Source organism: Camelus bactrianus, chromosome 6 (assembly GCF_048773025.1).
Source record: "Camelus bactrianus isolate YW-2024 breed Bactrian camel chromosome 6, ASM4877302v1, whole genome shotgun sequence".
NCBI lineage: Eukaryota > Metazoa > Chordata > Mammalia > Artiodactyla > Camelidae > Camelus > Camelus bactrianus.
In genome coordinates this window covers 73,197,204-73,221,136 of record NC_133544.1, presented here as the reverse complement: position 1 = coordinate 73,221,136, position 23,933 = coordinate 73,197,204, and the positions used below count along the sequence as shown (strand labels likewise).

The 23,933-nt window shown below is 58.2% G+C and overlaps 1 protein-coding gene across 1 annotated transcript in view; it reads left to right on the top strand.

Moving 5' to 3' along the window:
• The window catches only part of SPTBN5 (spectrin beta, non-erythrocytic 5), a 46,710-nt gene that overhangs the window by 6,219 nt on the left and 16,558 nt on the right, over positions 1-23,933 (top strand). The window contains exons 6-41 of the mRNA XM_074366589.1: positions 392-620; positions 1,465-2,096; positions 3,094-3,232; positions 3,346-3,578; positions 3,835-3,988; positions 4,074-4,274; positions 4,355-4,561; positions 5,937-6,075; positions 6,969-7,105; positions 7,201-7,401; positions 8,110-8,262; positions 9,142-9,272; positions 9,486-9,725; positions 10,018-10,305; positions 11,353-11,596; positions 11,748-11,887; positions 12,087-12,186; positions 12,932-13,102; positions 13,597-13,761; positions 14,215-14,429; positions 14,807-14,990; positions 15,223-15,423; positions 15,674-15,790; positions 16,845-17,002; positions 17,407-17,542; positions 17,790-17,935; positions 18,661-18,775; positions 18,877-18,987; positions 19,206-19,385; positions 20,595-20,798; positions 20,982-21,131; positions 21,348-21,452; positions 21,868-22,035; positions 22,554-22,703; positions 22,872-23,063; positions 23,293-23,388. Coding sequence (XP_074222690.1) covers positions 392-620; positions 1,465-2,096; positions 3,094-3,232; positions 3,346-3,578; positions 3,835-3,988; positions 4,074-4,274; positions 4,355-4,561; positions 5,937-6,075; positions 6,969-7,105; positions 7,201-7,401; positions 8,110-8,262; positions 9,142-9,272; positions 9,486-9,725; positions 10,018-10,305; positions 11,353-11,596; positions 11,748-11,887; positions 12,087-12,186; positions 12,932-13,102; positions 13,597-13,761; positions 14,215-14,429; positions 14,807-14,990; positions 15,223-15,423; positions 15,674-15,790; positions 16,845-17,002; positions 17,407-17,542; positions 17,790-17,935; positions 18,661-18,775; positions 18,877-18,987; positions 19,206-19,385; positions 20,595-20,798; positions 20,982-21,131; positions 21,348-21,452; positions 21,868-22,035; positions 22,554-22,703; positions 22,872-23,063; positions 23,293-23,388 — 6,532 coding nt within the window. The remainder of the gene's footprint in view (positions 1-391; positions 621-1,464; positions 2,097-3,093; positions 3,233-3,345; positions 3,579-3,834; positions 3,989-4,073; positions 4,275-4,354; positions 4,562-5,936; positions 6,076-6,968; positions 7,106-7,200; positions 7,402-8,109; positions 8,263-9,141; positions 9,273-9,485; positions 9,726-10,017; positions 10,306-11,352; positions 11,597-11,747; positions 11,888-12,086; positions 12,187-12,931; positions 13,103-13,596; positions 13,762-14,214; positions 14,430-14,806; positions 14,991-15,222; positions 15,424-15,673; positions 15,791-16,844; positions 17,003-17,406; positions 17,543-17,789; positions 17,936-18,660; positions 18,776-18,876; positions 18,988-19,205; positions 19,386-20,594; positions 20,799-20,981; positions 21,132-21,347; positions 21,453-21,867; positions 22,036-22,553; positions 22,704-22,871; positions 23,064-23,292; positions 23,389-23,933) is intronic.

Below are 23,933 nucleotides of genomic sequence, written 5' to 3'. Positions count from 1 at the left end.
GCCCCTGTGCTAGGCACAGAGGTAGAGATGGCTGACAGCTGAGGCCCTGGTCTTTGCTACCTCTCCCCACTCCATGGAATTGGCCAGGTTTGCCTTTAATCTGCCTTCCTCCACCCTCTGTGACCCTGATTCCGTTTTCATTCCTCTCCCTATCAAGTACTTGACCTTTTGGAGTTTCTCCCCCTACCCAGGAGCCTGGCTCCTGAGCTCTATCCAAGCCCTATTCCTTCAGCTGTGGTCTCAAATAATCATCAGGGGAAACTGATGCACATCAGTTGTGATGGTAATGATCAGTTGTGATCAGTAAGAGCTGGTTTGCCTTTTTAACAAGTCCACTTAAACCCAAGCAATCAATTACTCCGGTGAAGAGCCCTGCCTGCTCTCCGCCCAGGCCTGACCTGCTTGACTACAGCTCCCTGCGACCCGACCGCCCACTGCACAACCTCCACTGTGCTTTCTGCGTGGCTGAGCAGGACCTGGGTATCGCTCAGCTGCTAGACCCCGAGGACGTGGCGGCCCTGCAGCCTGATGAGCGGTCCATCATGACTTACGTCTCCCTCTACTACCACCACTTCTCCCGCCTGCATCAGGAGCAGACTGTCCAGAGGAGACTCTCGAAGGTTGGTGACAAAGGGAAGGTGGCACCGAGGAGAGGTGGGGCGAAAGTGGGCTACGGAGTCAGACACACCTGGGTTTGAAGGCTGCCTCTGCCCCTTTCTAGCTGCCTAGTAGCCTTCGCCATGTCACCTAACTTTACTGCATCCCATCTGTGAAAAGAAGACGCCACCGCCTGGGTAATAGATAATTAATCTTGGGTAACAGAAGGCTGCTCTGAGTGTTCACGGGAGCATGAGCACAGTGCCTGGCACACAGGACTGCCGGGGGAGCGGCACCTCTTCCTGCCCCCGGCCCCGCCCCCTCTGCTCCTAGGCTGTTGAGCTCCTAATGGGATTAAAAGGCTTAGAGAGCTGGCATCTGCAAGGACAAGCACAGAGCGGCTCCGCTGGCTGAGTCCATGTTTTTGGGGGGCTTTCTTACCCTCTGGGCACGATGGCAGAGGCTGAGGCCTGGGAGGGCTGTTCTCAGGGTGGGTGTCTCAGCTGGGCCTGGGAGAGGGGATCCAGGCAAAGGGCTCTGAGCTGCTTTAGGGGTGTGGGGGCCTCAGGGAGGGGGGAAAAGGCTCAGAAGGATAGCACCCCTAGAGTTGAGGCCAAATGAGGTAAGATAATACAGAGGCAGACAGGACAGAAGCCCCACACTCCAAGTTCTGAGTGTGGAATGGAGGCAGACCTGCTTCTCTGGGGGCGGGGAGGACCCTCCCTTTAGTGCATCCTCAGCTGAGGGAAGCTGCTGCCCACCTGGGCAAGCGGCTGGCACTCAGCACTCCAAAGGGGAGGGCTTCCAGGGCCTGGATTCCAGGGCCTGTCCTGAGGTGCCGCCCTGACCCCTTCTCATCCCCTCCAGATCCTGCTTCAGCTCCAGGAGACAGAAGCTCTGCAGACCCAGTACGAGCAGCTGGTGGCCGACCTGCTTTGCTGGATTGCGGAGAAGCAGGTACAGCTGGAGGCGCGGGATTTCCCAGACACCCTGCTGGCCATGCGCCAGCTACTGGTGGCCTTTGCCGCCTTCCGCACCCAGGAGAAGCCACCGCGGCTGCAGCAGCGAGGGGCCACAGAGGCCCTGCTCTTCCGGCTGCAGACGGCACTCCGAGCCCAGAACCGCAGGCCCTTCCTGCCTCACGAGGGCCTGGGCCCTGTGGAGCTGTCCCAGCGCTGGGCAGGCCTGGAGCGGGCAGAGGCCTCAAGGAGCCAGGCCCTGCAGCAGAGGCTCCTGCAACTAGAGCGGTTGGAAACCCTAGCCCGGCGCTTCCAGCGTAAGGCGGCCCTCCGGGAGAGCTTTCTGGCAGACACAGAGCAGGTGCTGGACCAGGTCACAGCCCTGCCAGCCAGCCCGGCCACAATGGAAGTGGCCGCCCAGAGGCTGGGCATGCTGGAGGCCAGCATCCTGCCCCAGGAGGGGCGCTTCCAGGCCCTAGCCGAAGTTGCGCACATCCTCCAGCAGGAGCACTACCACGGCTGGGCAGATGTGGCCTGCAGGTGAGCCCCGAACACATGAACCGTCTTCAAAACAGACTAGGGCCTTACTACCATACCCCTGTCTTTACATTTGCCCATTCCTGGCCACAGAGGAGGGAGTGACTTATGGGTTCAAGGCTCCCTTTAAAAAAAAAAATCTAGCTCCCACTGATGCCTGAAATTCTACCATCCATAATGGATCCCTTTTGGTAAAGCACTGTCCTTTCTAGAGAGCCTCTTATTAATTCATTTACTAAACAAGCATTTATGGAGTGCCTACTATGTCCCAAGTACTGTTCTAGGTGATGGAAATTTAGCAGTGAAGAGGACAAACAAAAATCCCTCCCCTAAAAGAGCTTACATACTACTAAGGAGAACAGAAAAATACATAACATGTGAGATAGTGGTTTTAAAAAATAATAAAGCAGAAGAGGGGATATGGGGTGCCAAGGTGGGGGGAGGAGGTTAGATTGGGTGGTCAGAGAAGGTTCACTTTTGAGCAAAGACCAGAAAGAAGTGAGAAGAAGCCATACAGACAGGGGGACGGACTCTACTAGGAAGAGGGAACGGCTAGCTCAGTGTCCCAAGGTGGGCACATACCTGGCATGTTTGAAAAACAGCACAGACGCCAGTGTTGGCCACGTGAACAAGTTGGAGTTGATATCAGGGAGATGTGGGGGTGAGGGGTGCGAGCAGAGATAGTGCTGGGCCCTGCAGGGCATAGCAAGGATAGGAAATCACAGCAGGGCTGGAGCAGAGGAGTGACACAATCTAACTTTTGTCTTACAATGATCACTCTGGATGTCGGGACCTCCCAGGCCCTCCTTCCAGATTCTCTGCCTTTGTCTAAATCCTGGGGACACTACCCCAACTGCCCCAGGGTAGGATGCTCACAGCCCCAGCCACGGAACTCAGGCCCCTCCAGCATAGCCAAGACCCACCACCACCAACTATGCACCCCGAGGTATCTTCCATGCCCCAGTCCTGTGGACATCACCCTAATTCTCGTGTCCCCCAGGCAACTGGAGATCACTCAGCGCTGGGAGAGGCTGCTTCAGCGTCTCCAAGGACAGAGGAAGCAGATGGCAGGCATGCAGGCTGTGCTGAGCCTGCTGCAGGAGGTAGAAACTGCCTCCAACCAGCTCAATGAGCTGCAGGTGGGCTCCGGACCAGCCAACACCTGGGAAACACAGCAGGCTGTGCCAGCCCTAGCACTCACGGGGACTCAGCACTCTGGGACTTTAATAACCCCTCGTCCATCCCTGGCCAGGTGCTGGCCAGCTCCACGGCCAGTGGGCAGCAGCTGGCAGAGGTAGTGGAGCTTCTGCAGAGGCATGACCTGCTGGAGGCCCAGCTCTCAGCCCATGGAGCCCATGTGAGCTATCTTGCCCACCAGACAACAGAGCTGGACTCTTCCCTGGGCACTAGTGTGGAGGTGCTGCAGGCCAAGGCCAGGGCACTGGCCCAGCTCCACCAGAGCCTCGTGTCTCTTGCCAGGTCCCGGTAAGAGCTCCCCTGAACTCCCCTAACTTCTCCAGAACTTTCTGTAACCCAAATTACCTCTTGCCCAGGATAAAATACTGCTACCTGCGACTTCCTCTATGCTGACCCTCACCCCTCAAGGCCTCTGTCTCCTCTGTTGAGTCATCCAAGGAAAAGAAAACTCCTGTCTAAGGAGGAGTATCTAAGCCTGGTGGGGAACCCCCTCCCCAAGCCCCATGACTCCCCCAGCCCCTCGATGGCCCTTACTGTCCCTCAGGAGGGCCTTGCTGGAGCAGACCCTGCAGAGGGCAGAGCTCCTGCACGACTGTGAGGAGGAGGAAGCCTGGTTGAGGGAGTGCAGACAGCTGATGGAGGATGCAGCCCTGGGCAAGGATCTCAGCCAGATCTCAGCGGCTCTGCAGAAACACAAGGTACCTGCTACCCTGCACCCTGTCAGTTCCCCCCTCCCTGCCCTGCCACCCTTCTCAACTAGCTCCTTATTCTGCGCTCCTCCAGGTCCTGGAAGCTGAGCTCTGCCGCCGCCAGGCCTTGTGCGCTGATCTCGTGCAGAGGGGACGCGACCTGAGTGCGCACGGGCCCCCAACGCGGCCGGATCCCCGAGAGAGGGCCGAGGCGGTGCACGGCGCGTGGCAGCGGCTCCAGGCCCTGGCGGCGGGGCGGGGAGCGCGGCTGCAGGCAGCGCTGCTTGTCCAGCAGGTAGCGGAGCGGGCGGGCAGCGGGCGGCCGGGCGTGGCGTGCGAGGTGGGCCAGTGCCCAGCCTGCCCTCCTCCCCGCAGTACTTCGCTGACGTGTCAGAGGTGGCCACGTGGCTCCGGGAGCGGCGGTTGACGCTGGAGAGCTCGTCTTTTGGGCAGGACCAGGCGGCCGCCGAAGCCTTGCTGCGGCGCCATCTGCGGCAGGAGCGCTCCTTGTGGGCCTTCGGGGCCGAGCTGCGGCGACTGGACGAGCAGGCGCGGGCGGCAGCGGCCCGGGCGTCACTCCTGGTGCGTGGGGACCAACTGGGCAGGGACCCAGACCCACAGGCTTCGGATACCAAATGCACGTGCTGTGCCCTTCGTCCCTCGGTCACACAGAGGGTGGAAATGGGAGGGCTTTTGTGGCCCCTGAACCGGAAATTGCGGGCTTTCTCTGGGCTCCAGGGTGCACATCCCTCCTCAGCAGCATCTCCCCTGCCACCCACCTCCCCCAACCCCGCCTTGAGTTAGTGGAGTCCTGTCTGCCCATGATTGGAGGCCATCCAAGTGTAGTTTGGTGTTGCTCACTTCGTCCACCAGTTTCCAGGCACTGTTCAGGTTCCTCCAGGAGTGTCCCTTTACTGTCTCCACCAGGCCTAAGACTGACCCTTCACCTGCAGCCCTGTTGAGCTCTCTCTCCTGACTTGGCCCTTGTAGGCTTTGGGTGGCTTAATCACTACAGCAGACTGCTTTCTGAACCCCACCTCTGCAGTTCATTAAGCCTACAGTCTTTAAAAAAACATACCTACCTGGTGGGCAGGTTGATCCAGCCCTATGAGGGTTTATGCTTATCTTTCAAGAAGCATATATGTAGCTCAAGATGTGTAAATCATGGCCCTCAGACCCTGTGCTCTCATTTGGCCCCTTTACTCATCCTAAGGAAGCACCATGTCCCGCACACCCTCCCTCTGCCCAGCCATGTCCCATGCACCCGCAGAGCTGCAGCTCAAGTCCTCATATCTTAGGACGGGGCCTGGTGGCTAGTCGGCAGCTGACTGGGATTCTGGTCCTGGTCCTGGTCCTGGTCCTGACTACCAGGACCAGACTACCAGGTCCGAAAGGTCTATGATTCTAAGTTAGCTGAAGTTGAGCTAACCCTTTTCCTTTGCGTTTATTTATTCCCTGGAGCACACAATTAACAATTTTTGAAAATAGATTCACAGTGTGTTAGAAGTAGTCTGGTCCAGCCCCCTCACTTTACAGATGAGGTAACCAAGTTCCACAGAGACCAAATTCCTGCCCTAAGACCTGCTGGAGAGGCCTCCCAACTCCTGGTCCAGGGCTGTTTCCACCTTATCCCTCACTGTGTAGCTATGATGTTTAGCTCCTAGCCTAGCCCTTGCATTATACTAACGCATATTGCTTTTGGTATTGCCTTCCTCCTGTTCTGTGTGGCCTGCTTGAGTTAATTTTTTAAATGAATGAATGCAAGGAACCTTATCCTTCTTTTGTGTCCTCACCTGCCCAGCCCCCTTGGCATTGATAGAGGGGTTACTCCTTGTCCCTGGTATTTTCAGACCCTTGCTTTGCCTAATAATGCTGGTGGGTTGGTGCAGAGATGCCCTCTCTGCTGGGAGTAGGCGCCACTTTGGCAGCTAAGCAGAGCTTTCCCTCCTCCATACAGAGGGAGCCCCCAGAAGGCTGGAGCAGAGTTGATGGGCATGCGACCGGGAGACCCCGGGTTGGAACCCGCATTTTGGCAGTGCCGGGCAGCCAGCACCAGGCAGAGTGCCCTCAGGACCAGATGAGCTTCATCTGCAGAGGTACAAGGCCAAGACCCCATGTGGGAACCTTAACAGAGCTTCATAAATTTATTCCATGTGGTTCTCTGTGGCATCTCTAAGGACTGAAGGGAGGAAGTTAAGGAAAGGCCACTTGGGGCTCAGCAGAAAGATGTGGAGCTGTCTGAAATTCTGAGTCTTCCTTTTTTTCCCCCCTTTCCAGTCTCTTTTGGGGGGAATCGGGGGAGGTAATTAGGTTTATTTATTTATTTTTGGAGGAGGGACTCGGGATTGAACCCCGGACCTTGTGCATGCTAAGCATGTGATCTACCACTGAGCTATAGCCTCCCACCAAAGAGGGAGGAATGGATCTGAACAACTCTTTTTTCCCCCATTTTCAGTCTTTCTCTGTGCCTATTCCTTTTCTTCAGTCCCCTCAAGCTGCCAGAGGCACAGAGGGATGGAGGCAAGATGCTCATCCTCCCCCCTCAGAAGAGCCAGCCTGTTGCTTCCCCTACCCATCTCTGCCCCAGCTCCTGCCACCAGAACCACTTTGCCTCCCACTCTGCAAATGCTACTCCCCCAGCAGGGCTCACTGAGGCCTACCTTGTCCTTGAAATCTTTCCCAGCAGCCCCAGACTGTTCCAGTCATCCCCTCCGCCCGCCCCTAGACACCCCCATAGTATTTATTTCACACAGTGCACATTCAGCTTATCTCTGCACGGTCCTGGGAAGTATCCCTCTGGCTCCAAGTCTGTGGGCTTGCAAGCCTGAGAAGATTGTAAGCCCCTGGACAGGAAGTCCCGCCCCTCATCCTCTTCTAGCCCCCACAGGGCTAAGTAATAAATAATCCCCCGGCCCGTCCCCACTGGCCAGCTCCCAAATCAAGCAGAGGAGCAGGACCAGCATGGCCCTTAGAACCTGTGCTCCCGCAGGGGCGCGCTTCACCCAGCTCCCAGGAGAGGCCCTGCAGCCCCTGTACCACATGGAGCCCGACACCTGGGAACTGAAGGATTGGAAGGGCTGCCAGGCCACAGTGCCCATCGGCCCCATCATGGAACAGAAGTCCCAGGTACCGCCACTGCCTCCTCACCCCCACCAAGCCTTCTGCTGCTTGCCGGGAGTCCCCTCCAGACACACTGCCCTCTATCTACCCTGTCGGCACAGGTGGTGTCTGCCCCGAGCTCTCCAAGGGAAGGCCCAAGAAACCCAGTGGCCTGGCATGAGGTTTCCTGCTACTCTGGCCCCCGGGGCAACCAGGAGATGGTCCTCACAGATGAGCCTGACCCAGACTTTGACCCTAACACCATCCTCCAGACACAGGACCACTTGAGCCAGGACTATGAGGGCCTACGGGCTCTGGCAGAGGTAATGCTCCTTGTTCAAGAAATATTCACGTTGCCACTCCTCTGTACGCGACTCTGAGCTGTGAGCCCAGGGACGGAGCAGTGACTGGCCGTGCGCCCTGCCTTCGGGGAGTTTATATCATGGCGGAGAAGATGTGAAACAACTCGTTAGATGGATGGGGGTGTGATGGGAGCGTGAGAGGGCAGCCCAGGTCAGGCTGGGGTGTGGGGGTAGGCGTCTCTGAGAGAAGGACATTTAGGCTGAGACTTGAACAGTGAGAAGCTGGGAGCAGGTGGAGCTAGGGGGAGGGCAGGGGGAGAGAGCGGGGAGGAGTGTTCTAGGCAGCACCTGTGCAAGGCAGGAAAGAGGCCCAGTGGAGGAGTGAGGGCCAGGGTGCTTGGGGCATAGCAGTAAGGCCAGGGAGTAGCAAGTAAGTGGCTAGAGGAGAGCCCGAGAGGAGCAGGGCCGGTGAGCAGGCCCTGTGGGAGAAGCATGGCTTGTTCCTGAGAGCCAAAGGGCATGAGCAGGACAAGATCTGAAGAGTATACACTGCCGGGGCCCTCTGCCCTACGCCAGCTCCTTGCCCTTACCTCTGACAGAGGGCACAGACCCAGCAGGGGGACAGGGACCATTTCTGTCCCAGCTCTGGGCTCTGCTGGCATGGAGGGGTGATAGTGACCTCCTCTGAGCACCCAGTGATGGGCACTGACCTCTGGGCCGGCCTCTTAGCACCGCAGGGCCCGGTTGGAGGAAGTGGTGGCCCTGTTTGGCTTCTATGGCTCATGTGGGGAGCTGCAGTCCTGGCTGGAAACCCAGACAGCCCAATTCCGAACTCTGCGGCCCCAGGCCGACAACTTGGAGGTCATGCAGCTCAAGTATGAGGTACAGTATGGGGAGCCTTAGCTGCCTGGCCCCACTGCCCCTCCATATTCCTGTCCTCCCCCCTCCCCACCTTGCCTCTGCCTCCCTGCTATTCACTCCTTGCCTCAGGGCTCCGGGTTAGATGTGGTCCTGGCAGGGATGGAGCTGGCCTTGAATTTTTCTTAATTGAGGTATCTTTCGCACACAATATTATATTATTTCAGATGTCCAACATAATAATTAAGTGTTTGTATATATTGGAAAATGATCGCAACAATAAATCTAGTTAATATCCATCACCATATATACAGTTATGGAATTCTTCCCTAGTGATGAGAACTTTTAAGATTTACTCTTTTACCAATGTTCAAATATGCAATACAGTATTCTTAACTATAGTTGCCATGCTGTACATTACATCCCCATGACTTATTTATTTTATGACTGTAAATTTGTACCTTTCAAACTCTCTCCACCCATTTCACCCTCTCTCCACCCATTTCACCCTCTCTCCACTCCTCTCCTCTGGCAACCACCAGTCTGTTCTCTGAATCTATAAGCTTGTTTTTTGTTATTGTTGTTTTGGTTTGGTTTGGGGGTTTGGTTTTTTTTTTTTTTTTTTTTTTAAGATTTCACATGTAAGGAAGATCATATGGTATTTGTCTTTCTCCATCTGACCTGTTTCACTTAACATAATGCCGTCAAGTTCTATCCACATTGTCCCTGACCTTGAATTTTTAAAGGATCCTCCTAGGCCTTTAAGGGTGCAGATCACTGTCCTTTCAAAGGAATGCAGCTCAAACATCTCTGTAGCAGAGCATATCTGAGGTCATTCCTAGTCTTAAGGGGAGTGTGGAAAGAGAAAAAGCCCCCTCAAGGCCTGGAACCTCCTTTCCCCAGAACTTCCTCACTACCCTGGCTGTGGGAAGAGGCCTCTGGGCTGAGGTTAGCAACTCCGCTGAGCAGCTGAAGCAGAGATGTCCTGGAGACTCCCCCCAAATCCAGCAAAAGCAGGAGGAACTGAGCCAAAGGTGAGAATGAGGAAGGAGTGCAGGATAATAGGGGAAGGCTGGATGCAGTGCCTGGGCCTGAATGTCTGCTCGCCTGACTCCCGGACGTGTCAGAGACAGAGGGCGTGGGGACAGCCAGCCTGGCAGCCTCTGTCATGTGAGCCTTTGGCCAAGGCCCCAGGATGGATGGGGAGGTGCCCCTGTGATGGAGACATCCCTGTTCCCTCTGCCCAGGTGGGAGCAGCTGGAGGCCCTGAAGAAAGAAAAGGAAACACAGCTGGCATGCTCCATGCATATGTGCAGTTTTCTGCAGGAGTGTGGATCCACACGGGTCCAGCTGCAAGACATGATGCTCCAGCTAAAAACCCTGGAGCTGGGGCACTTAGAGGACAGCCACCACATCCTGCAAGTGGACCGGCAGAAGATGCTAGCGCTGGAGAGAGGCATTCACTATCTGCAAAGGGCAGCGATTAAGTACGGCCTGGGTTTGGCACAGTGAAGGCCTGAGCAGGGTTGTGAAATGAGGAAGAGGGCAGAAACTGGAGTGGGGAGGATGGGCAAGATGTGCTGTCCAAAGGGCAGGGACACAGGTTGGGGAACCACATGAGGAAATGCTCATGGTGCAGGGGAGAGCCACACATGCTTGCTGCCCCTGGGTCGAGGGCGAGGAGGGGTTTAGAGTTGCCACCACTTTCCCTGGGGAGCACAGCCCTGGGCTCTGGGTCCAGGGCGGCACACTGACTGGGCGGTGGGCCTTGTCTCCCAGAGTCAAGGAGTTGGGCCCCGCAGAGAGCCAGTCCCTAGAGGGACAGGTGGAGGCGCTGCAGGGGCTGCTGGAGCAAGTGCAGCAGCAAGGGGCCCAACGGGCCCGGGCCCAGGCCGAGGCGCAGACCCGCCAGACCTTCCTGCAGGACAGCCGGCGACTACTGCTGTGGGCGGACAGCGTCCGGGCTCGGCTGCTCAGCGAGGAGGATGCAGCGGACGTGGCCTCAGCCCAGCGGCTGCTGGGGGAGCACCGAGACCTGCTGGAGGAGATCCGCCTGCTTCAGGAGAGGTCAGGACAGGAGGGCAGACAGGGCACACTTCAGGCTGGCCACGGCTGGTGGGGATGGGGCACCAGAAAGGGAGAGGCATGAAGCAGCTTGCACCCGAGGGAGTGGCCCGGGCTGGTGTCTGGCATGGTGCTTGAGGCAGGTTTACAAAGAGTAGGGTCTAACCAAGGACTTGTCAGGCATCCTACATACTTTGGGGAGGGACCCAGAGCAGAATCTGAGCTTCCTAGAAGGTTCTGTCCAGTCCAGGCCTGACCATACCCCATCCAGGTGGGCCTGGTGGATTGCTTTGCCAGGGAGGCCTAGCCTCCACACCTATTATGAGTAATGAGGACCCCACTGGCCCCTGGAGTCAAATGGCTCAGGGCCCCCCTGGGACACCTAGCTCCTTGGTATGGCGATGCCACCTCATTTCCTGCAGGGATGATGGTTCAGGCCTGTCAGGCAGGCAGGGCCACTGCAAACAGTCTGCAGGCTGTGCCTCACATGAAGGAGCCTGACAGGTAGCCAAGCAGGCACTGAAATATAGCCCGGCCCCTGCTCGCTAGACTCTGTTACCCACTTCAGGGCTGCATCAGCTCAGGGAAGGGGAGCCTTTTCCTAATTCACACAAAGGTGTTACCTGTTCCCAAGCTGTGAGTCTATGGGCTGCACCCAGCAGAGAGGGGCACCTTTCCTAATCGCTCCAGGCTCCATTGGGCCCTGCAGTCGGGCAGGGAAGTGGTTTGAGTGATTTTTTTCTGGTTTGTGCTGTCCCAATGTATCCACTTGCCTGGACATCACCGTGAGCATCGCCAACTGAAGCAAAGGTGTGACACGGCAGGGAGCATGGGAACTAGTGAGTCCCGGTGCTGTGCTGGGCTTGTTACATTTGATGTCTCACTAGAGGGCCAGGGCACCGCTGTCTTACGGGGCATGTGAACCTCCTGGGCTAACCAGTTACCCTCACATCAGAACTTGAAGATGAAAGAATGTGGAGGCAAGCGGGGAGGAAGGTTGGCCAGAGGAGCAGATAGAGTTTGACCATCTCTGCCTGTTGTCCTGGACAGGCTGCAGCAGCTGGAGGCTCAGGGCCAATGCATGGCAGCCTCAGACTCCGCAGACTCCCGAGAGGTGGCCAGTGCTCTAAGGCTCCTGGGCCAGCAAAGCTGGGGGTTGAAGGCCGCCTGGGAGCAGAGACAGCAGCAGCTGCGCGAGGGGCTGGAGTTGCAGAGGTTTGGTCGAGAAGTAGATGGTTTCATTGCCACCTGTGCCAACCATGAGGCCAACCTCCTACAGCTGGACAGCCTTGGGGTACGGAGTTGGGAGTGTGCAGCTGGGGTGCTACTTCCCCAGGAAGTAGGAGCTTAGAAGCCAGGCTGGGAGGGAGGCCTCTGGATTTTCAGTGGGTGAGATGGTGCTGACCCCATTCGCCGAGCCATGACCTCAGTCTCTGCATCCCCAGGAGGACATGGGGGAGGCCCAGAGCCTGTTGCAGCGGCACCAGGAGTTTGGACAGCTCCTGGGTGCCCTTGGCCTTCGGGCAGAGGATCTACAGGGACGGGGCAAGAAGCTGGCTCAGAGACAACAGCCTGCTGCTCACAAGTGAGCCTGGGCCTGTCTGGGTCGCACCTGCATGCCCCAGGTTTCTTAGCACACCCAGCCTGTCGCTCTGAGGCTGGGAGAGTGTGCAGGGAGTGGGGGCACAGTGGGGCACCCTGAACTTCAGTGGGCCCCACCTTTAGGGTGGGCATCAGGTGGAGTGGAGCCTCCCCATACCCTCCCCTACTCCGCTGCCCTCCAGGGTCAGAGAGCAGCTGCGGAGGGTCCAGGTGCAGTGGATCAGGGTCCAGGAGCGGAGCGAGCAGAGGAGGAGGCAGCTGCTGGCTTCCCTCCAGCTCCAGGTGAGGGGCCAGCCCTGGTGCCCGAGGCCTCCCTAGGGGCAAAGGCTGAGTCCTCTGCCACACTAACAGCTGTGCTATGTGGAGCAATTTACAGTTGACAGAGCACTTCCCCACACATTAATGTCACTGACCCTCCCATCACCTCTTCTGAGACAGGCATTATGGCTCTAATGTTTCCAGATGAAGAAAACTGAGGCTGAGACCACACCGCTCAGAGGCAGGACTGGGCACAAAGCCTAGGCTTCTTGAATAACCCCTCACCCTCCTTCATCCAGTGCTCCCCGCCCCCATGTGTCCCCATTCTAGCCATACTCCAGGCTCTTGCATGGGCCATGGGCTCCAGCTGTAGACTTTAGCTTTGTCAGATATTTATTCTGCCCACATGGGGGCTCAAAGCTGAGCCAGTCCACAGGCCTTCTGGAGCCTAAGCCTGTCTGGATGCAGAGGGCCGTATGTGATCTGATGCAGCTTGAGTGGTGGGGACCTGGCCAAGCGCTCCTTCTCTCTGGGCACAGGGTGCCGTGGGGCCGGACTGTGATTCTCCAGGCCTCTTGAGCTGTTTTCCTTGAGATATTTTTCTCCCCATCTTGGTTTCCCTGTCCCCAGGCCTCGACTCTCTTACACCCTTGGATGGGCTCCTCATCCTGCTCTTCCCCTGGGGGCCCTGAAACCCCTCCCCCAGAGGACCTCATACCTGTCTTCATCCCCGCTCTGTGACACCCACTCTCTCCCTATTCCGGGGCAGGAATGGAAGCAGGACATGGCGGAGCTGATGCGATGGTTGGAGGAGAAGGGGTTGATGGTGGCGGACAAGTGCTCCCAAGAGCCTGGCAACATCCTGTGGAAACTCAAGTGGCACGAAGCAGTTGAGCGCGAGCTGCGGGCCACCCGTGGGCACGTGGAGGGCCTGCAGCAGGTGTGGGACACTGGGCACAGGGTGCAGGGCCTACTTGGCTTCACATCTCCAGCTTCACAGCATGTTTTCATGGAACACACTCCCTGAAGGAAGAATCAACCTCACTTACGATGAAATTATGATCCCCTAGCTTTGCCCTTCACTCAGCAGGCGCCCTTGGTCTTGGTACCCAAACTGGCCCAGAAAGTTGCCATCTTCCCTTCCCCTCAACTCTCCAAGGCAGCCCCAGAACCTGCCGCCTCCACCTGAACACAGCCCTTCCCACCAGCAATCTGGTGCCTGCTCCCCCCCACACTATTTGTGGGCAGCAGAGAAAAGCCCTCCTGCCTCTGCCCACAGATCTGGGGCCACACAAACAGCCCAAGCCCTTGCTGCCTGTGAAGTGCATATTACAGCCACCCCCACTCCCCGACCCCGCCCAGGCCCAGCCCGCCACTGCCACTCCCAGTACCCGCAGCTCAACAGGATACCCGGGGCCTCTGTGTCCGCGGCAGGTCGGGAGAGGGCTGTTGAGCAGCTGGCCCCATGCCCAGGAGGACGTGCAGGCGGCGCTCCAGGGCCTGAGTGGCAAGTGGGAAGAGTTGCACCGCAAAGTGGCGGAGCTTGGGAAGCAGCTCTGGCGGGCTCGGCGACAGGACCAGCTCCTGGGGCTGCTGCAGGTCAGCCGAAGAGAAGGGCAGGGCACGGCAAGGGAGGGAGCCTGAGGCTGGGGTGGGCTGGGAACAGACAGGACAGGAAGGGGAGAGGAGGAGTCTGGGTGGTCTGCTGACTCAGGCGGCCCTGGGAAGTCCTGCAGCTGTGGCGGCCTCTGGCCTCCGGCACGTTAAGCCTGGCTTTAACCATCATTGGCCAATCCAGGTTGTCTCCTGTGTGCCCGTGTGTGGTCAGCACAACTTGAGTCCCCCAGAGAGGAAGAAGTGTAAGGGGTCGGGGGTATTCATGAGACTCTGGGACGAGGTTTGGGCACCAAGGGTGGAGGGTGGACAGTGGCAGGGACAGAAGTCCTTGGTGAATCCTGTGTGCTACAAGCCCTGCAGCCTTAGAGCCCAAGAAGGGCTGCCTGCTAGCCTGGACATGGAAAGCCTAATGCAGCAGCCCACCTCCCTCCCCAGGAAGCCAAAGAGAAGATGGAGCAGCTAGAGGGGGCCCTGCAGAGTGCAGAATTGGGGCAGGACCTGGGCTCGAGCCGGAGGCTGCAGAAACAGCACCGCCAGCTGGAGGGCGAGAGCCAGGCGCTGGCCAGCAAGATGGCTGCCCTCGTCTCCCAGGCCCACCAGGAGGTTAAGTCCCAGACCATCGTGGAGGAAACCCAAAAGTACCTCCAGAGGTACTCGCCTGCTTCTTCTGTCTCCATCCTATCGTGTGTAACTGCCACCATGTGAACATGAGATGGTTTCGCCCAGTGAGCCCAGCAGGGAAACCCTGAGGTGGTCCAAACCTCCTTCTCTTATGAGTAGAGCCATTCCTGGGATAGGAGGATCAGAGACCCCAGCCGGACATCCTAAGCACCCCACAGCCTGAAGCCAGCCAGCTCACCTGGGCGAGAGGTTGCACCTGGGGCCCTCTCCAGCTGCCTCCCCTTCATCAGATGAGGCTTCCGCATCCCCTGCCTCATTCCTCGTGGGTCCCTGGCTGCTCAGAGGAAAGGACTGAGCCTTGGACCTCGCCTGTTCCCAGCCTCTCCCATCTCCTCCCTCCACCCAGGTTCGAGTCCCTGCAGGGACATCTGGCCGCCCGGCGAATACAGCTGCAGGCCTCGGTTGAGCTGTGTCAGTTTTACCACCTGAGTGACACGGAGCTCACATGGGTGGCAGAGCACATGCCAGCACCCAGCGCCAGCTCTGCCAAAGACTTGAATGGTGCCAACAGGCTTCTCCGCAAGCACAAGGTAATGGTCCCAGTTTTCTTCCAGGATCCCTGACATTCCATTCCCAGACCCTAGATGCTCTGCACCGCCACTCCTCAGGGAGCCCTGATTTCCAAGTCCCTGCCTCCAGCCCTTCTCTGCCTGTAAGTTTTGCCATGATTGGGCCCCAGAGCTGCATCCACAGCTCTGTTCTGGGCACAGTGTGGCTAAGGGAGCCCTAGAGGCGGCAGCCCCTCATGCTCTTCTTTGGCAGGTACTCTGGGCAGAGGTAAAAGGCCACCAGGGACACCTGCAATGGGTGCTGGGTTCTGGGCAAAGCCTCGCAGCCTCGGGGCATCCCCAGGCCCAGCATATCATGAAGCAGTGCCAGAAGCTGGAAGGCCGCTGGGCAGAGCTGGAGCAGGCATGTGAGGTGCAGGCCCAGCGCCTGCAGCATGTTGTTGCTCTCCAGCAGGTAGGATGCAGAGAGCACAGGGTTGGGGGAGTAGCCAAAGTTGGGCAGCCTCTGTAAGCGAGGTGTGCGGGACCTGGGACTCTCAGGGAGCTGGGTCAGTGGGGAGAAGTCTGGGCCCGGAGCTGCCTGGTGCCCGAGGGCACAGAAGCCTCTTTGTGCTGCCTGCTGGAGAGCAGGGCATGATGCCCTCAAGGGGTGCTGGAGGGGCCCATCTGAGATCGTCAGGGTGAGTTGGCACCATTCTTGGCAGTATTTCCTGGATGTGTCAGAGTTGGAGGACTGGGTGGAGGAACAGTGGCCGCTGGTGAGTGGGCAGGACTACGGCGGGGACGAGACAGTCACCATTAGGCTCATCAGGAAGCACCAGGTACTGTGTCCTGAGCATCCCTGGCGTGGTCTGGACCACAATGATCCCGGGCTGTGAGGAACGCATCTGTCACATGCACAAAGGGCACATCCTGCTTCTCAGAAGCACAGCGCCCTGCTCTTTTCCTGGAGAATGTCCAGCCTCTTCCCCACTCCCACCCAGATCCTCCAGGGCCCCTTGCTCCTCACAGAGCTCCCTTCTTCAGAGGCCACCCCTTTGAGGAGTCCACTCCTCCTCCATCTCTGTAGCAGCCACACTCCTGTGGCCCCAGGATGTCTTTGCCTTCTCTTCCTGCTTCTCCTCCCCAGGCATTTCTCTCTCTCTCAGGATCACCTGTTCCCACCATCCCCACATCTTCTACAGGTTTCTTCCTCCTATAGTTTGAATATCATCTTTTGAATTAACCAAATGCCATTCCGGAAACCTACCTCCCCTCACAAGCATCCCTGATTAAAGCGAGGGAGACCTGTAGCACCCCTCCTCCTTCCTGGAATCTGACTCTCAGAACCGCACACGAGCCCTGGACCCCACAGGAGTCCTGGTTCCTCTGGTCATGGAAGTGTCCTCCTGTCTGGGCATTTCATCTACATAGCCCTAGCGGTCAGTGTTTCAGGGTCCTGTTCCTGAGGACTTTCAGTGAGCCATTCCTCAGGGGCACATCATAGCCCTGGCCTCGTGGAACTTTGACTTCCCGGGCATCCTGGGCAGCTTGCTTAACTCTGTCCATTTTCATATTGTGATGCTGGGGCCCAGTACAGTGCCTCCCTTGGCCTGTCTTCCTTGGCCCACGTTACCCAGCATTCACTCTTCCCTGCTAAACAGTGAGCCCTCTGCGGGGGCTCTGTGTCTTCACCTCATGGTATAGTCAGAACTCCATCCCTATTGTGTAGGTGGATGATGGGTGCATGAGTGAGCGGATGGGGTGGGGTGAGAGGATGGGTGAGTGAGCGGGTGGGTGGATGAGTGGAAGGAGAAGATGTATGGGTGTGTTATCAACAGTTGAATGGACAGGTGGGTGGACCTGAGCCTGGCACAGGTCCCTGTGTGCTGGCAGGCCCTGCAACAGGAACTGGCTCATTATTGGAGCTCCCTGGAGGAGCTTGAACAGAGGGCCCAAACCCTCACCGGCCCTGAGGCCCCTGCGCAGCTAGGCGTGGTGTGGGAGAGGCTGCAGGAGCGGCTGCGGGCACTGCAGGAGTTGGCGGCCATACGGTGAGGGTTGCTGTGCCCCAAGCTTTAGGGGCCTAGCCACGGTTGACTGTTTCCATATGGTAACCCTGAGTTCGAAGGGGCCCATGACCCAGGCCCATAGAGCTGTCAGATGATTCCTTGCTGTGTTGATCCCCTCTTTCCATAATTTCACTGGGCAGGAACTCCTACCCTCTAGCTCCCAACTACCCATCCCTTCCCCACATCCACACCCTTACCTGCCCTACTCTGGATTTCCTATGTTTACTTCTTCCTGAATCCAGAGTCTCAAGCTTGGCCAGAGACCACAAATTTGAATATTGTCTTTTGAGTTAACTAGGTCCTCCTTCAGGTCATCCATCTTGGCTGGGCCAGATGTCCCGGGGTGGGGGGGCTAACTCCTGGGGAACCACGGGCTATCCCCACAGGGACCAGGAGCTGAAAGGAACCCTAAAGCTGCAAGAGTTCATGAGGGAAGCCAAGGAGCTACAGGGCTGGCTGGTCAGCCAGAAGCAGGCAGCCAGAGGAGGAGAGAGCCTTGGGGAGGACCACGAGGACGTCCTGGTGAGAAGGGGCCTGGGGCAAGGAGGAAGCCCAGAGGCCAGACACTGCGGGCCAGGGGGCCGGCTGCACTGTGTGGAGAAGGGGCCATGGGTCAGGAGCTGAGGACAGGCCTTCTGACTAGAGTGGGCAGGCACTGCGGCCATCCAACCCACATGGCCCAGACGTCACTGAGGTGCCTCTCTTCCCGGGCCACTTGCTGCCTCACCAGCTAGGGGCCACCCTGTCACCTACTCCCCTCTCTCTTCAGCGTCTCTGCACCAAGTTTGCGAAGTTTCAGCACCAAGTGGAGCTGGGCGGCCGACAGGTAGCAACCTGTCAGCAGCTGGCGGAGAGCCTGCTGGAGCAGGGGCACAGTGCTGCCCCCCAGGCTCGGCAGACGCAGCAGGATCTGCAGTGAGTGCCCGGCGGGCCCGGAGCATTAAGAGAGGGCACGTGCTCCCAGGGTCACCTGGGCTCTGCCTGCCCCTGAGGTGTCTTTCTGTAGAGAGGCCTGCCCCCGGGGAAGCCCAGCCTGCCGCAGGTGGCCTGGGCTGGTGGGGCCGGGAGGCTGGGTGTGCAGGTTAGAGAGCCCTGCCCAGACCCCCAGCAGCACTTTTCCAAACCACTGGCTCCTAGGACTTGGAGGAGTTGCTGTGGGAAGTCTTCCTAGCTGCCTACTGGCTGGTGGGGGGCCTCCCCCAACCTGTGAGCTTTGAGGCAAGGTCGTCCCTGTTCATAACCCGCAGCACAGAGCCTGGTCCAGTGGAAGCCTTAGGAGTTCAGGGAGAGTTTGCTGAGTGAATAAGGATTGGAGAGGAGATGTGGCCTCTGCGCTCGAGTGATTATAATCTCGTTGACCTATTGAGACTCAAAGGCGCAAGATGAACAGAGCATCACAAAGCACAGAAATCAGTTAAGTGCTGAATGTGACAGCAGCAAAGGACTGAATACAAAGCAAAGCTAGAAAGACAGTCTCCAGGAACAGGGCCAGACAGGAGAGGGGGTTAAGAAGGGAAGACTCGGGCCAGTCCTAGATGCAGCCCAGAGAGCAGGTGGGCTGACCAGCCTAGCAAGGGGGTGGAACGAGGTGCTAGGTCAACAGCTGATGTGCTGCGGGTCTCCCACGCACCTATGGGCAGGGCTGCCTGGTCGGAGCTGTGGGAGCTGACCCAGGCCCGTGGCCGCCGGCTCCGAGATGCTGAGATCACCCTCAAAGTTCACAGAGATCTGTTGGAAGCCCTCACCCAGGTCCAGGTGTGAGCCTGGGGGGAGGAAGGGGGTCCTTTCTAGAAGTGGACCCAGGCTCAGCACCCCACTTTCCGTTCCTCATCCCCTTGGCCATCTCCTTTCCTCAGGAGAAAGCCACCAGCCTCCCCTGTGACGTGGCCCAGAACCTGTGTGGGCTGGAGGCCCAGCTGAGGAGGCACAAGGTGCTGGAGCTTGAACTTGTGGGCACTGAGCAGCAGGTGAGCCCAGGTCTGGCCGCCTCTCCTACTGCAGGCCCCACAGACCCCCTCAGGCCTGCCCATCTGCTCTCTAACTTGTCCCCACTCCCTCAGGGCCGCCATTTGGGCCCATTGTGCATGGCAGGGCATGACCCCAGGAGGGAGCTGTGGGACAGGCAGGCCCTTCAGCCTCTAGGAGGACTCCCTCCTTCCCTCCCTACCCTCTACCCTGTCCCCAGCTGCAGGAGCTGCTGGAGGCTGGAGGCACCGTGCAGAAGCTGGGCCCCAGGCCTCAAGCCCACGCGGTGCAGCAGAGGCAGCGGGCTCTGGTGCAGGCCTGGGAGGCCCTGAAGCTGCATGTGGAGCAGCGCCGGGCCCGGCTAGAGCGGGCAGGGCTCCTGGCCCGCTTCCACACAGCGGTGAGCCATCATTCCCCAGGGCAGCATGTGTGTGTGTGTGCACGCGTGTCTGTGTTGCACCATGAGTGTGCAAGCACTAATGAGGCCCTCCAGCTCCAGGTGGAAGACGAGTGTAGACACGTGCGATGTCCATCTGGCTGGTCAGAGGGCTGAGCATGGGGCTCAGCAGTGACTCCTTAGGTTTAGGTCACCGCCTGGCCAGGTAAGTGACAGCACAGTCAGGAGACAGGGGTCCCAGCCAGAGTTTGGGAGGAAAAACAGCCCAGGAAAGCCCGTAACTGGAGACTCAAATGTCCTAGACAGTGACCTCTGGATCAGCCATCTTTTTAACCTCTGTGTTAGGCTCTCTGCTAGGAGCTGTGGGTGGGGAGAGGAGGATGACATGGAGCCTATGAAAGATGGGACCACTGCCGTCAGGGAGCCTGTCTCGCTGGGGGATAAGCCTAACACCCCAGAGAGTCAGATGGGGACAGCGGGCCTGGCCCTGGGCTCTCCCAGGAGTCCCCATGTCCCAGTGCCTGGTAGGCTGCAAGGCCCAAAGTGTGACACTGCAGAAAGGCTTGCATTTAGAGACCTAACTCTGCCACTTTCTAGCAGCGTGGGCTTGAGCAAGGCACTTACCCCTAGCTTGTTACCCACTGTGTGTGAGCGCTTGGAGATTTCAAAACTCTCGCACACGTGTGCCATTTACCCTTCTTCATCTGTGCAATGATTTTGGACAAGGCTCCGAGGCTCTTCCAGCTCTAACATGTGTTTGCACACAAATCTGTAGAAGGCCACTTGTGAGTGTTGAACTGGAGATTCAGAGGACAAGGCAAGTCGGGGCCAGGGAAGGCTTCATGAGGCAAAGAAGGCCTCAGTCCTTGATGAATGTGTGAGCTTGGAAGGGATGGAAGGCAGGAGAAGAACTTCTAAGCAAGAAAGGCAGTGAAAGCAAAGGATGGAGAGAAGTCTCGGTGTGGGTGAGGAGGAGGCTGGTCTGGCACCTGTGGAAGTTCAGTGGCCCTGGGAGCACTGGGTTGGATGGCAGCAAGGGAACCAGGTGACCCAGGGCCCTCACCTGAGGCTCTGACCTGGGACGCCTTGGGGCCACTCCAGTACGTGCGTGGATCCACGTGGGCTGTTGTCGTGCCTCAGAGCCTTGTTCTCTGCCACCCAGCCCATCCCAGCCTGCACCCTACTCTCTCCCTCTGTCTCCCTGGGATCCAGGTGCAGGACTACACCTCTTGGGCGGCCAGCATGTGGCAGGAGCTGCAGGTGGAGGAGAGCTCCCAGGAGCCCAGCAGCAGCCTGCTAAAGCTCAGCACCCACCACCAGCTTCGGGCAGAGCTGGAGGCCCAGGAGGAGCTGTACCAGCGCGCCGCCCAGCTGGGCCAGCAGGCGCTTCTGGCTGCCGGGACATCCGGCAAGGAGGTGGGCCCCCTTGTCTAGTGCCCCCTCAGCCTATCCTGGCCAAGCCTACACCTGACAACTGTGCTCACACCCTGCCCCGCTGTGCCACACCAGCCTCTCCTCGGAGGCTTCCCTCAGCATCCACTTCTGTCTGGTCCACGTGGCTCTCCTGAGCGCAGGCTCCCTCTACTTGCCCATCCCCAGGTCCAGGAAGGGCTGCGAGCCCTGCGGGACAAGCGAGAGCAGGTGTTCCAGGCCTGGGAGCAAAAGCAAGAGAGGCTGCAGGCCGTGCACCAGGAGCAGCTCTTCCTCAGAAAGTGCGGCCACCTGGACCAGATCCTCACCGCCTGGGAGGCAGGTGTCCTCATCCTGGAATAGGCATACCTGCCTCCTAGAGGGCCCTCTCCTCCCTCACTCGCTCTCTTGCTTCCTGGGGCTTCTGGTTTTTTCCCTGATACAGAGCCCAGGGGCTGTTCACTGCCTTAGCCCAGATGGCTGCAAATGGGGAGGGGGGCTGGTTGTCTGGATAGTCCCTGATGGCCCCTTTGACTTTTCTGTGGGCTGATCCAGGTCATCCTGAAAACCAGTGCCCTGGGGAGCTCAGTGGAAGAGGTGGAGCAGTTGATCAGCAAGCATGAGACCTTCCAGAAGGTGCTGATGGCCCAGGATGAGAAGGTAATGGGTCCGGGGAGTCCTGCATGTGGTCAGAGGTGGGTGGTGGGAGTCTGGGAAATTTGGAGAGTTCTGAATGGGGAATTCAGGGTGCTTGGTGTGAACCCACAGGTAATGCTTATGTCTGGGGGTGGCCTGTGGGGCTAGGGGAGCCTGGTTGGGGCTGACTGTGCAGAGTTGGACGTGTGGTACAAGAGGAGGGCCTGGGATGGGGTGAATCACACTGCAGGGACACAGAGGCCACTTGGTTCCATATCACATGGTCACTGGGGAGCTGGGGGGTAGTGCTGGGAGGACTGGGCAGCCCTAGGTCACGCAGGGCTGAGGGTAGGGCTTTCCTTAGGGCCAGCCCCTGCTCCAGCCTCCCCTGTATGGTAAACAGTGGGCTGTGTCCCCCGTCCTACCACCCTGCCCACAGGAGGCAGCTCTGCGTGAGCAGGCGAAGATGCTCGGGGGCCCCAGGACGCAGGACATGCTCCACACAGTGCTGGAGCACCGGGCTCGGGTGAAGAAGCTGGTGGAGAGCCGGGGACACACCCTGCACACCTCCCTGATGATGGGTGCCTTCACCAGGGCCACCACCCAGGTCAGAGGGCCACCCCAGCCCAGTGCCTGCCACCTGGGCACATTTTACAGTTTGCAAATGATGTTCGCCTTCAAGGGCTCATTCAGGCCTCACCACAGCCCTGTGATAAGGACACTGAAGTTTGGAGAGTTAAATGGCTTTCCCAGAGGCCATACTGGAGCCCAGAACATTTGATTTGAAGACCCTGTGTGTGGAGACCCGTCTGCTTCCTAAGCTCTTGAAGAGCCAGAACATAGAGAGGTGCTGAGGGGGAGCAGAGCAGTCTAGGAACCTAGGACAGGCAAGCTGAATCTCTAAAATGAGATCCCACCCAAGGTCCCTGCTCAGCCCTTTCCTGTGGCTGGGGGACCAGCTGGGCCTGGGGGTGTCTTCCTGGGCTCAGACCATTGAATCTCATTTACCGGACACTGCCCAGCCCAGCAGTCAGCTACCTGGGCATGGCTGAGGGCAGGCGTAGGGGATGTCTCTGAACTGAGGCAGCATCAGCATCATGAGATTCATGTCCCCACCCCCGCCAGGCTGAGGACTGGATCCAGGAGCGAATCCAGTGGCTGAAAGAGCCAGTCCCTCCTGGGGACTTGAAAGATAACTTGAGGCACCTGCAGAAACACCAGGCCTTTGAGGCTGAGGTCCAGGCCCATGAAGAGGTCATAACCTCTGTTGCCAAGGTAACAGCCAGGCCCTTAGCCCCACCCTGCCCCAGAGGGAAGACTCTAGGATGGCCAAAGGGAAAGGTCTGAGGCGGGGGGGGGGGCGGGGGGGGGCCTGTGATGGAGAAAAAGCAAGCAAGAGAAAGGGTGACAGTCAAGATCTCTTGGTGTCCCCTCTCTTCCCAGGAGGGCGAGGCTCTCCTGGCACAAAGCCACCCTCGGGCGGGAGAGGTCTCCCAGAAACTGCGGGAGTTGCAGGAGCACTGGGAGAAGCTTAGACAGACGGTGGCTCTCCGGGGCCGGGACCTAGAGGACAGGCGGAACTTCTTGGAATTCCTGCAGAGAGTAGATGGTACAGAGGCCTGGATCCAGGAGATGGTGAGACCCAGCTGAGCAAGGACAGAGCCAGGGTGGGGTTGTGGGGCTGACAGGTTGGGGAGGGAGCCCCAGGCCTGCAGCTCCCTGCCTGATAGGAGGGAGCCCCAGCAGGAAGTTCCCAAAGCCTCCACCTGCCCCTCCACAGCCCCAGCAGCTGGGTGCCTGAGGGATGGGTGCACCTGGGCCCGGATGCTCAGAGTGCAGCCTTCCGGACACTTGGCCTCCACAGGAGGTGATGGTGGACGTCGGCGACCTGGGCCAGGACCTTGAGCACTGCCTGCAGCTCCGCAGGCGGCTCCACAAGTTGCAAGGAGTCTGGGCCGGGGTAAGGGGGCCCCACGGGGGAGAGGTAGGCCAGTGCATCCCTGCATTGGGAAATGCAGCTCAGAGCAGTGACCGAGCACGGGCTCTGGGGCCAGATGTGAACTCTCGTGTCGGCTTTGCACTTACAACCTGCACATGCTTAGGCAGGTGCCCTCACCTCTCCGAGCCTCAGTTTCTTCATCTTTAAAATGGGGCTACTGCTTACCTCATAGGTAAGGGAGCCTGTATGTGTGATGGTGGTGGTTACACTAATCTGTATATATAATAAAACTGCCTAGAACTATGCCACCCACACACACAGGTGTGTGCATGTAGAAACTGATGAAGTCTGAATGAAGTCTGTAGTTTAGTTAACATTTGTACTGAAGTCAGTGTCCTGGTTTTCATATTGTACTGCAGTTACATAGGATGTTACCATCGTGGGTAGCTGGGTGAAGGTGACATGGGACTTCTCTGTACTACTTTTGCAATTTCATGTGCATCTGCAATTATTTCAAAATTTTAAAATAAAGAACACACATGTCTGGGCGTAGTGGACAATCAAAA